We start from the raw sequence: 15,196 nt of genomic DNA, 5'->3' as shown, positions 1-15,196 counted from the left end.
ACCATCCCAGCTCAGAACCTGGCTATATGCAAATCAGTCTGTCCCTGGCCCAGTGCATCATGGGAACAGGGCAGACTAAACTACCAAGCCAATTCTTCACCAGAAAGGAGACAAGCTACCGGGGACCGGTTTCTGGCATTTCAGCCTTCTTCGGCCCGGCTTGCTTGAATCCTGATGGTGCAGTGAGAAAGGGACTCATGTCTGAGTATACCCTGCCACACCTATAGTGGCCAAAAACGATTCAGAAAAGGGGGTGGTGATGAACAGAGTGTCTGAATTAAGCAGACCACTCTTACCCAGTCCAAAGATCAGGGCTTGATCCATCACCGTTATTTATCTCACTGCACCATCTCAGCTCAGAACCTGGCTATATGCAAATCAGTCTGTCCCTGGCCCAGTGCATCATGGGAACAGGGCAGACTAAACTACCAAGCCAATTCTTCACCAGGAAGGAGACAAGCTCTTGTTTACAGCACATGCTTCCCTCCCCTCTTGTATACAGCACTGCACATGCTACCCCTCTTGTGTACTGCACATGCTTCCCCTCTTGTGTACTGCTCATGCTTCCCCTCTTGTTTACTGCACATGCTTCCCCTCTTGTTTACTGCACATGCTTCCCCTCTTGTTTACTGCTCATGCTTCCCCTCTTGTGTACTGCACATGCTTCCCCTCTTGTGTACTGCTCATGCTTCCCCTCTTGTTTACTGCACATGCTTCCCCTCTTGTTTACTGCACATGCTTCCCCTCTTGTGTACTGCACATGCTTCCCCTCTTGTGTACTGCACATGCTTCCCCTCTTGTGTACTGCACATGCTTCCCCTCCTGTGTACAGCACTGCTCATGCTTCCCCTCATGTGTACTGCTCATGCTTCCCCTCTTGTGTACTGCTCATGCTTCCCCTCTTGTGTACTGCTCATGCTGCCCCTCTTGTTTACTGCACATGCTACCCCTCTTGTGTACTGCTCATGCTTCCCCTCTTGTTTACTTCACATGCTTCCCCTCTTGTTTACTGCACATGCTCCCCTCTTGTGTACTGCACATGCTTCCCCTCTTGTTTACTGCACATGCTACCCCTCTTGTGTACTGCTCGTGCTTCCCCTCTTGTTTACTGCACATGCTTCCCCTCTTGTTTACTGCACATGCTACCCCTCTTGTGTACTGCACATGCTTCCCCTCTTGTGTACTGCTCATGCTTCCCCTCTTGTTTACTGCACATGCTTCCCCTCTTGTTTACTGCACATGCTTCCCCTCTTGTGTACTGCACATGCTTCCCCTCCTGTGTACTGCTCATGCTTCCCCTCCTGTGTACAGCACTGCCCATGCTTCCCCTCTTGTGTACAGCTCTCGCATGCTTCCCCTCTTGTGAACAGCACTGGTCATGCTTCCCCTCCTGTGTACCGCACTGCACATGCTTCCCCTCTTGTGTACAGCACTGCACATTGTTTGTTCCTGTCACACACCTTTGCTTGCAATGCTTCAGCTTTTCTTTACCCTTCTCTTGCTCCCTCCCTCTTATATATCTATAATTTGCTTTCGTACGTTCTTCCTTTCCCCGCATGCTCCATCATAGGCTCTCTTACCATTGTCAGTTCTACATGGCAGCCATGTTTCCTTGCTTGCAGCACATTGTCTGTTTCTCTTGTCTTGGTAGGACAGTGAAGAGCTCGCCAGCTTTGTGAAATCAGAGGGGCCTCTCAACTTGGACCTGCGAATGAAGCACAAGCGAGCCCCTCTATCCAAATACCTCATCGTGCATTTTCACGGAGGCGGGTTTGTGGCGCAGACCTCCAAATCACACGAACCCTACTTGAAGAGCTGGGCTCGCGACCTAGGTGCCCCTATCTTGTCCATCGACTACTCACTGGCCCCTCAGGCCCCCTTTCCTCGTGCGCTGGAGGAGTGCTTCTTTGCCTACTGCTGGGCCATCAAGAACTGCCACCTGCTGGGTAAGTGTCCTCTGCGCACCAGTACTTTCTGCTGATGGTCGTCATGCAATGATATGCAGCCTGAAGACAAATCCCAGCGTTGAGGCCTAATTATTGTTATCACAAAATAGAGAGCAAAAGACTAAGACCAGCTGCAATAGTCAGGCACAAAAGCAACTGGAATAATCAGATAAAAAAGAGGAAGAAAATGGGCCCTATCAAGAAAAGAAGGTCCTTTTTATGCCTCTTGGGTATCCAAAGATATTGGATTAGCTGCCTCACTCACTTATTGTGACATGCTTCATCATCGGCGCCTATTCACACCCTGGTAGGATTGTTTCACCAGGGCATATTCAACCAAAGCTAGAATGGAAGTTCTTAGATTAAAACAGATTGGATAAGCAGGGATCCAGAAGCAGGGTGAACAGTTAGAAATACCTACAGATATATTCAAAGGATTCCTTTATTCGTAAGGTACCCGGGGTATGGATAAAATAATTATTGGGGTTTCATATTGAATGTAATTGTTCAATTAAACCTCCTGTATTGATGCCAACATGTTTCAACCCACGCTAAGAACCTGTTTGTGTCTGGGGCCTTCGTCAGGGCTATTGAATGTTTCCCTTCCTTACTACGCATGCATACCATTCGCATACGTGAGGCCTAAGGCTCTCACATGTCTTGATATTCTGTCCTTGAGGGTTACCCTTATTTTGATTCTGTCAAGGGTCATGCGATTCTGGAGAGCCCGGCGGCCGTCTAGTAGGCGGGGATTTAGGTATACCCACTGTGCTCGATCCTTGACGAAAGTGTGACTAAGTCCTTTAGTCACACTTTCGGCAAGGATTGAGCTTAGTTTTCCCACTTAATGACAATGTCCAGGGAGCATTTCAAAAAGTTACCAAAGCTCACAAGCATTTTAACAATGAAAGGGGGGATATCCAATCCAGAACCAAAACACTTATCCCAATATTTAACATGGTTCCTAAAATAATGTGGAATTACAAACATAATAAGTTGATTAACAAGCATTTGCAATGTAATAGGTCTCACGCTTTCGCAAGTTTGAGCTATTGGCATTGTAAATGACAATGCCATTAATTTATGTTCTTTTTTTTTTTTTTAATAAATAGAGGGCATTGTCATTTACAATGCAAATAGCTTAAACTATTGCAAATGCTAGACCTATTGCATTCCAAATGCTTGTTTGTAAAAGCGCCCTATGCGAGCTTTCTCTTTAATGGCGGCCACAGACCATTCTTTAGACAATCTGCATCTAAAGTAAGGTGTCCGGCCATCATTAAAGCGAAGGTGCTGTATGGAGTGCCTTTACAAAAAAAGCATTTGTTTAAGTTCTCAAACAATTTTTTTTTTTGCAAAAGCGTCCCATGCCACATTTTGACTTTAATAGCTGCCACGTCCCTTTCTTTGGTCGTGGCTCATGTAAAGAAAGGTACGCGGTCATCATTAAACTGAAAGCGCAGTATAGGGCGCTTTTACAAAAAGATATAATTTGTTGTCAAGTTAATGTCGCCCACACCCCTTTCTTTAAGATGCGGCTCGTCTAAAGAAAGGTGTGGCTGCCATTTAAGTAAAAGCAGTTTATGGGGGGGGCTTTAAAAAAGATTAAAAAGCATTTATTAGCAGCATAGCTCATGCAGAAGTGCCGCTCGTGCAGGGAGCATTTTTGAAAGATAAAGCGCAGCGTCCATGATTGGGTGCTGCGTTGTCATGAAAGCAGGGTGCGTTAGGGAGAGCCTGCCATGCCTGCAAACGCAGCTAAATTAAAGACATTCAAGAAAATAGTGCTCACAGACAGTAGCTAAAACAGACTGTGTAACAACACAAGTGAAAAGTCCAGTCCTCATAGAAAGTTACAAATGCAGACAAGGCGTTACTAAGGCAGGACTAGCAAGCCTATTAACAAATCAGAAGCAACCATTTAGAAAGGATAGCACCCGGAGCCAATTGAAAAGATGGGCGGAGAGTGTGCAGAGCTTCAAGTCCATACATGAATACCGCATGCTCGCAGAGCAGCACATGGGCTGCCCAGGCTCGACCTGAAAAGAGAGCTCTTGGTTTAAAGAAATCTTGTCTAAGACCTTGTTCCTGGCAACTTTGTGGAAATGTTCCCCTTTTCATAGTACTAAACATTCCTCCTATTCAGTAAACTGTGTGGAATGGTGGGAAGACGAAGAAGAAGAAGAAGAGGAGAAACTCAGAACAGACTGAAGAGGTTCTTCTGAGTTTTTCCTGTGTTTTGTGAGCCACAACAGAACATGCTCTTTCTGAACTGTTGTCTTCCTGCAGCTGCCACAAAATATACAGTGTAACAACCCAGGTAACAATATTAGTCGCAACTTGTCTAATGCCTAACACCGCTCAATTACCTGTACCTGCAGCTTGAGGATCTTAACCCCTTCCATGTGTTTGTCGGCCAATGGCTGTTGCGAGCACTAGCTCCGTAGTGCTGCGTACGTCCGTTGGCCGACGCGGCCCCGCCCACTCCGCTTAACCACCGCACCACGGCGGAATTGCCGCCACTGTTAAGCGGTTAACTCCACAGTCTAAGTGCACTGCAGGAAGGCGGCTGACGTTTTCAGTAATGACCAGCAGATCCTAGACCACCAGCAGAGTTGAGCCCTTAGGTCGGCGAGCCTGTCTAAGACTAAAAGGCAAATCTCATTTCTGTTGTGAGAGGCAATGGAGTAATCATACATGTTAAGGCTTAAGAACAAAAAAGTTGAACATTTTTGTGATTTGTGTAGTAGTGAAGCGATGGGGAAAAAACACTTGTACCAAGTAATAAAAGTGCATTGAGTGAAGGTGGAAAGATTTATAAAAGATGGAGACCAACATTATGCCGCAAACACAAGTTTCTTTGAAGGCACAAGCCGTTCTGTACTTAGGTGAATGAGGAGTAGAGAAGTTGTATTTTGGTTCACATGTAATAAATCAAATGCAAGTTCCCGAATGCGCCAAAAGGCAGTCAACTGTGATTTGAATCTATGGACATAAAATATCCAATAAAATCCATCAAGAACAAGTAAGGAATAGAGATAGTAAGGCACAATTCTCGCTCACAATAATGACATAGTTAACTTAGTTCCCCTTAAAAATATTATTAGTGGAAAGTCCTTCACATGGCAGAGTTCAGTCCAACCCTGTGATAAAATACCACCTGAGGACAATTAAAGTAAGGGTTTACGTACTTCTCTCTCGGTGCTTCGGCTTTTGATGAAAGCAATGTATTTCATCTATTCAGCGTGAACGTGCGCAACCTTAGCACCACTCGCTTTTAATGCCATTTTTTAGGTCTCGGCTAGAAGCGCGCGAAGCGCGTTCCCGCCGAGAACTATAGTCGTCGGCTCAGCCGACAACGAGTATACCTTTATCATATACAATGCCAATAGTTTTAACTTTCGCAAATGTGACACCTGTAGCATTTGTATTGCAATTTGTGTTGTATTTATGTGACTTAGATGTATTGTTATTACAAATAACAATGGCTTGTAATTTTTTTAAATAATTAATACTTACATAAAAGTTATTGTAATTTATAATGGCAATAGCTTAAAATTTTGTAAACATCTTTTGGGAATTAGGTGCCATGCTTACCAGTAAAAGGCTGGCTCTAAGGGAATCTGTTTTCGGTAAGAATGTCAACAGGCACCAAAGGCACGCAGCTGCCGAAGATAAAGTGCGGCTGCAGTTGTGCCAATTTTAATTAATTGTCGCCATAATTGCATGCAGCTGAAGCCCCTGAACATAACATACAGCGCGGGGTGTAACGCGCTGGCAAAAAAAAAGCAATTCCACTCGCACATAATAAAACAAAGGTGTGATCACCATTATTAAAGGTGAAGCCCAAAAAACATAAGATAAAGTGCAGCATGCATTGCGCCAGATAATATAACAAAGGCTCACGCGGTTACCCTGGCTCTGTACACCCCCAGGTCTCCTGTGAGGATGAGGCGTAAGAGCCCTACAACACTAGACGGCAGTGCGAGGCAGGACTCTCGGGGGCGGGGTATGGGGGGGGAGTCGCGAGCTACGGGAAGGCAAGATCACAAGGGGGCGGGGTTGTAACCGTGCAGGAGACTGCTGAGCTTAATTAGCTTATAAGATAGTCATTAATATGTTGTTAATTTGAAGGGCTGGGCGGAGGCGCAAGTACTGCTGTGCAACACAAGAGGATCCGGAACGCAGGCTTGTAGTTATCCAAATCAAAATAATCAAACTGCAACAGTGAAATACTTCTAATACTGTGTGCAAAAGCACCACTTTGAACAGTTAAATTATAGTGGGCTCACTGCTTGCAGTCAATACGTGTAATACATGGGCAAGTTTTCTTTAGAAAATGCAGTCGGAGAGAGAGGGAAAGCTGTGTGTGTCAAATGTGGCATGCAAGGTAGTACACACATGATTACATTTCTGAAAACACCAATGTGTGCTGATAAAAAACAAATATTAATCTTTATTTGTAATTCAACTTGCTCTTACCGGAACATGCTAAACTTGCTTTTTTGAATAAAATGCAGTCTTCTCCGATCAATTACACAACATTGGAAGATATGAGACAATATGCTTTGGCGGTAGTGTGCAGCAACAAACAAAAAGCAGTGGGCAAGATCTCTGGGTCCCTAATCTGCCAATGCAATTTTATTCCTAACACAATAGAATGCGCTGAATGAGTTTGATTTTGAAAAGGCTATTGGGGAGATAGCTGAATGTGTTTTATTTATTTAAAAATAACTTTGCCCAGAGCAGTAAGGCTTAATTACGAGGTAATATGTTAAGTACATCGCTCTCATCCTGTCAAAGTTCCGACAGTTCCCCGGACAGCGAAATGCTTAGCCAACTCAAATGTAAAATGAAGATGGTACGGCCGGCGCCAGCAACATTAAGGAAGTTGTTTATTTAGTGAAGCCAGGACCTCAAGCGAGGGTCGCCCGAGTGCTGTGAGAGTGAAGTGTCTGTCGATCCCGCCTTTCCCCCTGATAAGGCCCTGACTCTGAGTACGGAGGAAAATACCAGACATATAAGTTGTGCAGCAAACACCGCACTCCCTGTATTTTCTTCAGGTGCGTTTAAGCAGCTCAAACCTGATGACATTCACAGAATAAGAAAGCTCGGTATATTCTGATATGTGTGGGATTTGAAGAGGAACGCATACATTCAGTATGTGATGTACTTGGAATAAGAGTTTTTTACTGCACCTGGTAAAAACAAACATTACCCCTTTCTCCAGCGCTTCCGCCGCCTCCGTTGCTGCTCGTCAACTCCCCGCTGCCCTGCTCCTCTTCACACCGGGTCTCCGAGGAGGGGATCTCCGCCGCTCCTTCACACGCACGAGTAAAAACGAAACAGAAACTTACAAGGCGCGCCTCGTAAGCTGTGTACGGTAGAAGCTCACGCGCGCGACCCAATCCCTAGGTGCGCGTTGGAATCTGACTCTGCCATGCTTCTCAATCTGCGTGTGGCCATCTCTTGTCTCCACTCGTTGTCGGCTGAGCCGACGACTATAGTTCTCTGGCGAGAACGCGCTTCGCGCGCTTCTAGTCGAGACCTAACAATTGGAGACAAGAGCTGGCCACACGCACAGCATTGTGAATGGGAGAGGTTGCGCGCGTGAGCTTCTACCGTGGTGGCAGAATCAGATCACGACGCGCGCCTCGTGAACAGTTCACGTGACTTGCTCCGTCAGCATAAGAATGATATCGGCATTGGTAAACGCAAAAGGGATTGGGCAGAGGAGCCGACGTGATCCTGGGGGTACCGTGTCAGTTGGTGCGCGAGCCGGGAGGGATCTGTGGCAGCGGCTGGGGCAGGTGCTGCATCGGGTCCGGCCCTCAAAGGGACAGGAGGCAGACCCATCGGCTCAGTCTTGACACAAGCCTTGAAGCAGCATAGGCCGGTATTCCTTAGTCGCAAGAACCCTCTCAGCCCACCCTGACACTACTGCCCTGGTTTCTTCAGCGGGACACGGGGGAGGGGAGGTAACCTGAACATGTAACGTTCCCCCTGCTAAGAAGGCATCCCATGAAACCAGGCATGGGACCCCCGCTCTGCCCCTCCCCCTCTATAGCATGAGCCCTGCAAAAACCAGGCGTTTCCAACTTTAACGCTCATGTCTCCCCAGCGTGGCTCGACACAACACGAGGATTAGTGCGCTCAGCGGGACTTACTGCAAATGCCAGCGTGAGAAAAAGGAGCATCGCTGCTGCGACTGCTGTCCTAGCCATGGTGAGGAGTCCCGGTTCCGCGGCGCCCCCCCTCTGCAGTCTGGAGCGGCTCCTTGCGGGGCTCGGTGTCTGCTGGGAGTTAGGAAAGGGCACTGACTTCGAATACATTTTATCCAACCTTCACCTTTAGCTCCCCGGTGAGCGGATCATCCCCGGCCCTGACCTCCACCCAGTCCCAGGAGCACCACAGCGGGCACTCCCTCCCTCCCCTCGCCTTCATTAAAGCGGACCCCTGTCTGCAGCATGCCCGGCCCGCGCGTGCCCCCGCCGTGGGAAGCAGAGGAGGCAGTGCTCCTGGGTGGCAGACGTAGAGCGTAAAACACAGAGCGCATGTTATGGAAACCAATTACTCAGAGCTGCGCGCTTCGTTGACATCTGAGATTTACTGAACTTTACTCCCATTGAGAGGAGTATACGGGGACTTCATAACCCGAGCCCTATTTATATATGACAAAATTACCCTACCTCTGTAATTTTTCTTCTGAGCTCTCTTTTGTTAAAGTATTAGGATTGGGGATTCATTACCATATTCTGTGACGACACGAAGTGACGTCACACATCCTCTGAAAAAACTAAAAAAAGAGAAGGGCGGGATGCTTGAGTTACCTCTACCTCCTTGGTCCCGGTCATTGTTTTGAGGTGACTCCGCATCCAAGACAGGACAAGCATTTGCAATGCAATAGGTCTCGCATTTACGAGAGTTTTAGCTATTGGCATTGTAAAAGCCAATACAGTTTATTTATGTGTTGTTTTTACACAGATAAATAAAATGCATTGTCATTTACAATGCCAAAAGCTTAAACGCTTGAAAATGCAAGACCTATTGCATTGCAAATGCTTGTTCAACCTTAAATCCTGCCTGAACGGTTTAATCCGGGAGAAGAAATCTTTTCTTTGAAAAAAAAAAGAATTAAAACGTGTAAGGAGAGAAAGACATTATTGGTGTAATCCTTTTAGCCGCAGTCAGTTGAAGAAGGGCAGTTTTGGTGCCTGGGGTGGTGTGTTGTCTCCTCTCCTCTCGAGCTGCAAGCAACTCAAAAGGCAGCACCTGGGCTTCTGTGCTCGGCTCTTCGCACTCCTCCTTCTGTGCAGCGCTCTGAAGCCGCTGCTTGACTGGGCCGGAGCTGCCAGCGCCGCAGCTCAGCTGGCTCGCAATGGCATGCTCGAAGTGAGAGGGGCAGTGCTGCTGCTGTCAGGGGTGCAGCTGGTGCAGTGGCACCTGGGCACAGGTCAGCAAAGGGCCTTCGGCTCCCCGATGGTGGCTCTGTTTTACTATCAAGCTGGGTTCCGTTTCCCATGCTTGCTTCGGTGGCCACGGGGCCCTAACTCTGCCATTGGCTTGCGTGCCGCCGGACTGGGGTCTCACGCAGCCTGGAGTTGTTTCAACCTAAGGCACTGTAACAGTGGTGCTGCTCATCTGGTGTGCCAAAAACCAAAGAGCAGCCCTGGGTGTCAGGGAGGGCAAAGCAGCAGCTGGGCCGCTTGTCTGAGATGCCACAGTCTGAAGTGGCAGTGATGGCCATCAGGGAGGATGGCGCTACTGCTGTGCACACTCACTGGTGCCTGCTGGCAAGTCCAGCTGACCGGGTACAATTTGTTTATAGAAGCGCAGTAGCTTGGTGGGTCAAGCACCCACCAAGAGATGGCATATGATTCATTCTCAACGGGGCTGACTGCAGCTAAAATAAAGTGCATTTAACTGAGCCTGTGTAGTTGTAAAAAAGAAGAAAAAAACATGTTCACCCCAAAGGAGCCTCTTGGCACAATATACTATCTGCTCGTTGTTATCCAATTCAATGGCACCCATTTTACTGAACGGTGAAAGGACACACCAGGATTCAAACCTGTGCTCTCGGAGTTAAAAAACCGATGACGGGTGCAGCCATGTCCAGTAAAAGTACAATCTCAAGAAAAAAAAGCATTTGCAATGCAATAGGTCTCGCATTTACGCGAGTTTAAGCTATTGGCATTGTAAATGACAATGCATTTTATTTATATTTAAAAAACCAAAACATAAATAAAAGGCACTGTCATTTACAATGCCAAGAGCTCAAACTCGTGTAATTGCGAGACCTATTGCATTGCAAATGCTTGTTAAAGCTTCACTATCAGACTGGTGAAAACAGTGAGAGCGACCAATCAACCTCGACGAATAAATGAAAAGTAGAAGATAGAAGTATAATCTAGTAAATACCATGACATGATTAATTCAGAAACAATAATATTATATAAATAGCATTTGTGAAAAACATGGCCGCCAGCCGATTTTGCTCAACTAATGCCCTCAGAGCAGTCTAAGGGCAGGAGATGGTTGTGACCTCGCTGAGTCGGGCCAGGTATGAGAGCAGTGACAAATATTGTGCCTAAAGTCCTGTGCTTCTTGCTTCAGTTCCAAGTTGATTTTTTATTCGAATATCTTTATTAGACTAACATCATTGGTAAAATAAAAGGAAATCCTGTCAGCAAAACATAAAACCCTACAGTAAACAAGCAAGAAATGTGACCAGGCCGGCCTCCAGTTATAAAATCGGCCCGCACTAGCTGCACACATAGCACACCGGTAAAAAGCCATAAACTGTCACCCTTCCCAATCCATCTGCCTACCACTTTCTGAGCCAGAGCAGGGCTGAAGAGGGCGGGCTGTGGGATTTACTAAACAAGCATTTGCAATGAAATAGGTCTCGCATTTACGCGAGTTTGAGCTATTGGCATTGTAAATGGCAATGCCTTTTATTTATGTTTTGGTTTTTAAAACATAAATAAAAGGCATTGTCATTTACAATGCCAATAGCTTAAACTTGCGTAAATGCGAGACGTATTACATTGCAAATGCTTGTTTTATCTTTGGCAGATTTTATATAGCGCCAACTCGACCCAAAGGTATTGGAGCGCTTTACATGAGCACCAGTTACTTTACATAAAGACACATTCATTTTTGGTAGGCACGGGGAGATTAAGTGATTGGCACAGAATCACAGGATGTTGCACTGACGCCCTCTAAAGTCGGCAGCTCTAGCCATGAGGCTTCATCCTTCCCGTTCTTCTCACCCTCCTCTTCAATGCAGGCGCACACTGCCCGCCACACAACATTTCACAGGAAATCTAGACACACTGCTCCTCTGACCGGAGCCTGAGCTTCCCCCAGCGGGGCAGCCTCGCACCTTCTGCACCGTGCATGCATCCGAAATGTCTTGGGGGCTAAACACGCATGCGAGTCGGTCACCGCCCTCCCTGCGGAAAGCGTCGAGGAGCAATCCAAACACAGTCAGAACTCCCATGAAAGCAGCTCCTGGTCACAAACGTTGGTCTCTGGAGTGGAGGTGAGGAGGGGGGCGTTGATTCAAGCATTTTAGGTGATTATAAAGGAGTGCAGCTCTGGTTTTGTAGGGTTAGTGAGTCACAAATGTGTGGAAATTAATGCAACGCTTAAATGTTACTGCCCTCTCTGGTGAAGGTGCTAATCGTCCCTTCATTAGGCCTTTGGGCATTAACAGTGGCTAGTTGACCTTTGTCTTTAGTGTGCTTGGGAGGCATCTACACTTGTTAAGTTACCACCTACCCACTCCCCGTGTTAAATTGCCTACAGTCGGAGCTCAAAATTACATGGTCATTATCAGTAGCTGTCAGTTATTAACAGACCGGCCCCATGTCATATCTTCATCACTCGTCGAAGACACCCGTCCTTGAGCACCCTGGCCCTTGCCCCTACTCTGCACTTCCAGTGAACTTAGAAGACAGGGAAACAACAGAGGATCACGACACTCCGAGCCATCTGTTGGGCTCAGCCAGTCTAGGCGCTTGAGGGAGGGTGGGAATGACTAACAGAGAATCGCAAATCTCTTTTAGTTCTAACCAACGTGACTGTTTATCTAACCACAGGCCTCACAGATTTGCAGTAATTGTGAAACATTGCCTACAAAGACACTCACAAATATGTGTATAGGATATATACTTCACTGGTACACGCAGCAATCCCTAAAACGTATTATCGTCTCACCCCCCCCAAATGAAATATACCACGCTCCCTTTGAATAGTCTGGGTGAGAGTAGGGGTGTAGAGGCTGTAAGCATTGCCCGCACCAACGGGTAGCAAAATATGGCCACTTACTGGTGAAACGTGGTCAGCAAAGCAGAGGAACACACACTATTAGATTGCACGTCCAGGCGCTATAGATAGTGGAAGCCTTTCCTCTGCAGCGCCTAACTCCAAGTATGGCTGCCCCAGGGTCACACGGTGCGGCAGGGACTGGGCTGCTTTCGTGCTCGTATCTCTTTGAGGTGAGAGGTGGCGGTGCATGTTTCAGTCACATCTACATTACAACTTGTCAAAGAGTTTAAATCTAACTCACTGGGACAGAGCCAGAGAGGGGGAAAAATCTCACAAGCTAAAACTCTGCAAACGACGACTGTGCCCTCCCCCGCACCCAAACAAACACATGGTGGTTCAGTTTAATGAGGCACAGTCGGGAGGGTAAAGTGAGCATCGCCGCTTCTTGCTTCCAAGTCGCCAGGTTTTGAGAGTCCACAGGGCTGCCGAGGTTGAGGTCCGCTCCAGGGGCAGTGGGTACTCGTGCCTGCCTGGATCCTTCTAGGCGAGCACCAGCAGTCTCTCAGCCAGAAGCACTCACGGTATGAATGCACCACTGAGACCAGGACTGCTGAGATTACACTGAGAGAGAGATGGAATGGAAAAGGGAGAGAGCGCAAGAGAAGGAAAAAGAAAGACATGGAGAGGAAGACGGAGGAGAGAGCTGGAGAAAGAGAAATAAATAGAGGTAGAGCAAAAGAAAGCGAGAGAGAAAAGCAAAGGAAGATGGATGAAAGAGAGAGAGTGGGAGAGAGATGACGACTGGAGAAGAAGGCGGGAGAGAGCGCGGTAGACCGAGTGAGGTGAATACGGAAAGAAGGAAGACAGAAGAGTCCGGGTGAGAAACAGAATGGTAGGAAGACAGGAGTGAGAGGCGTGTGGGGAGAGACAGAGAGCAAGGGGGGAGATAGAGAGTTTAAATTCAAAACAGGGAGTCCGCGAAGATGGAGGAAGAGAGACTAGAATCCAACGACAGTCCGATGGATGGAGTTTGAGAGAAGGACATTGAGGAGTGAAGAAGAGGGTGGACAGAAAGAGTGAGAGCTTAGGAGGGCAGATTTAGAGAGAGGGCCCGAGAGGTGATGGGGTCAGAAATGAAGAGGGGAAGTGAAACTATGGGAAGAGAAAGAATGATTTGTTTGAGAGGAGAGAGAACATGGAGACAGGGATTGGGGGATGGGACTGGTGCGTTAATGGAGAGGGGTGAGAAAAATAGAGAGATAAAAAGGGATAGTGGAATGAGTGAAATAGAGCAAATTACTTTTGCTGCTCGTGTAAGCAGCAAGTCTTCGATCTCTTATCTTTATGGGGTCATGTGTTTCTAATTAGCGTGGAGGCGCGCACTGCCCGACTTCTCAAAGGAAAAAAATCTTGACGAAACCAAGATTATTTTTCTTTGAGAAGTCATGGGCAGTGCGCTCCTCCACGATAATTAGAAACACATCGCCCCATAAAGATAAAAAAGTGCTTTGCGACAGATGCAAAGCAGACAAGCCAGTCCGGATGGGCCGGACCAAAAAGCAAAAGGGCGGCAACCAAAATACCCCATTTCCAATGGCAGGCCACCGTTTAGCATAAACGGTGATGCAAGCCAATGGAAATGAGGGTCGGGGCTTCGAGTCCCTTTCTGAAAACACCCCATCCACAAAATCTCTTGCTGAGCGAGCAGCGCTTTGTGCTGCAACGCTAGGCGAGACCTAAAAAAGGGAAGAGGAGGGGAAATGCTGACGTTCCAACGTTCCTCTAAAAATGCTGCTTTCCTTTGACAGAGGGTTCTTTGCTTTTTTTGTTGCTATATGGTTAATATTTGCAGCGTGACTTGCTGTTGACTGAATGTGATGAAAACAAGCTTTTTTTACCTTTCCCCACATACAGGTTTGGTACATTCTAGTTACAGCTACACATTCCAGGGCAGCCCCAAACAGTGTTTGACTTTGAGTGAGCATGGTCTTGTAGAGGAAACTGTCGAATTTCCTGTTGAAGATATGTCAAATTGTGCCTTTAAAATGCTGCACATACCTGTTCTGATTAATTAAAAGGCCTGTTTTAAATCGTGCACAAAATCAAAAGGCAGGGGGTGCAGCTGTGGGACTAGAGCTATTTACAGAAGTCAGAATTCAGAGCACTGAAAAGATCATAAAATGCAAGCAACACTGGTGCTGAGCAGGAGCTGAAGACAAAATGAGTACCCCAAAGAACTTATCTACAATCAAAGCGTAATTAATCAGTACTTAGTCCCTGCTGCCTGGGAGGAATGAAAGAGAATAAGGTGGGACAATGAGGCAGGACTGACCACTAGCAAGGAAGGATTTTTAAAGGACACCCAAACAAACAAATGGATAGCAGGGGAAATGGCTTTAACCCAGGGCACGCTGCGCTAATGTGGGCGAATTAGCGAGTGGGCGGAATTCGGACGGTCTCTGGCCGTCCTCCGCACACGCCCATCATCACGTGGGACGGCCGGGGACCGTCCGCAGCACCGAAGGGGTTAAGTACACAAAAGAAGTTATTACAGGTCTTGAATGCTCGACCTAAAAATGAAGCGAAGAAAAGAAGGTCTTAAAAAAGTTATTAAAGAGTTGGTGTAGTCTGTTGCTGTGTCTTTTGAGATCTGAAGGGCGAGGATGGATGGTACAGGAGGGATGGTAAAAAAAAAAAACAAAGAACAGGGCATGCAGTAAGAAATGGAAGAGTGATGGAGAGGGAGTGGGGAAGATAAACAACTACATTGGGCGGGGCTAGGAGGGGAGTGCGGAAATGGTACACAAAGAGCGAGCGAGGAGTTCACTGCCCCATGACTCGTGTTAAGGTGGGGAGGAAGGAATGAAAGAGAGAGAGGGGGGGATGAAAAGAGGGTACGGAGAGCCTACCCCAGTAAGGGACAACTCAAGGATCTGTGGGTCGGGGCTAGGGAAGATTACCTTCAGGTTCATTTATTA

General features: G+C 47.1%; 1 protein-coding gene across 6 annotated transcripts in view; it reads left to right on the top strand.

The window, feature by feature from the left end:
* Positions 1-15,196, top strand: part of LIPE (lipase E, hormone sensitive type) — a 300,019-nt gene that overhangs the window by 239,191 nt on the left and 45,632 nt on the right. For all 6 annotated transcript variants that reach the window (XM_086933061.1, XM_086933062.1, XM_086933059.1 and 3 more), the window contains one exon: positions 1,652-1,946. In XM_086933061.1, the coding sequence (XP_086789187.1) occupies positions 1,652-1,946 (295 nt within the window). The remainder of the gene's footprint in view (positions 1-1,651; positions 1,947-15,196) is intronic.

Source organism: Lissotriton vulgaris, chromosome 7 (genome assembly GCF_964263255.1).
Source record: "Lissotriton vulgaris chromosome 7, aLisVul1.2, whole genome shotgun sequence".
Classification (NCBI taxonomy): domain Eukaryota; kingdom Metazoa; phylum Chordata; class Amphibia; order Caudata; family Salamandridae; genus Lissotriton; species Lissotriton vulgaris.
Note: the sequence above shows the minus strand (reverse complement) of the source record. Positions and strands in the feature narration are given on the sequence as shown.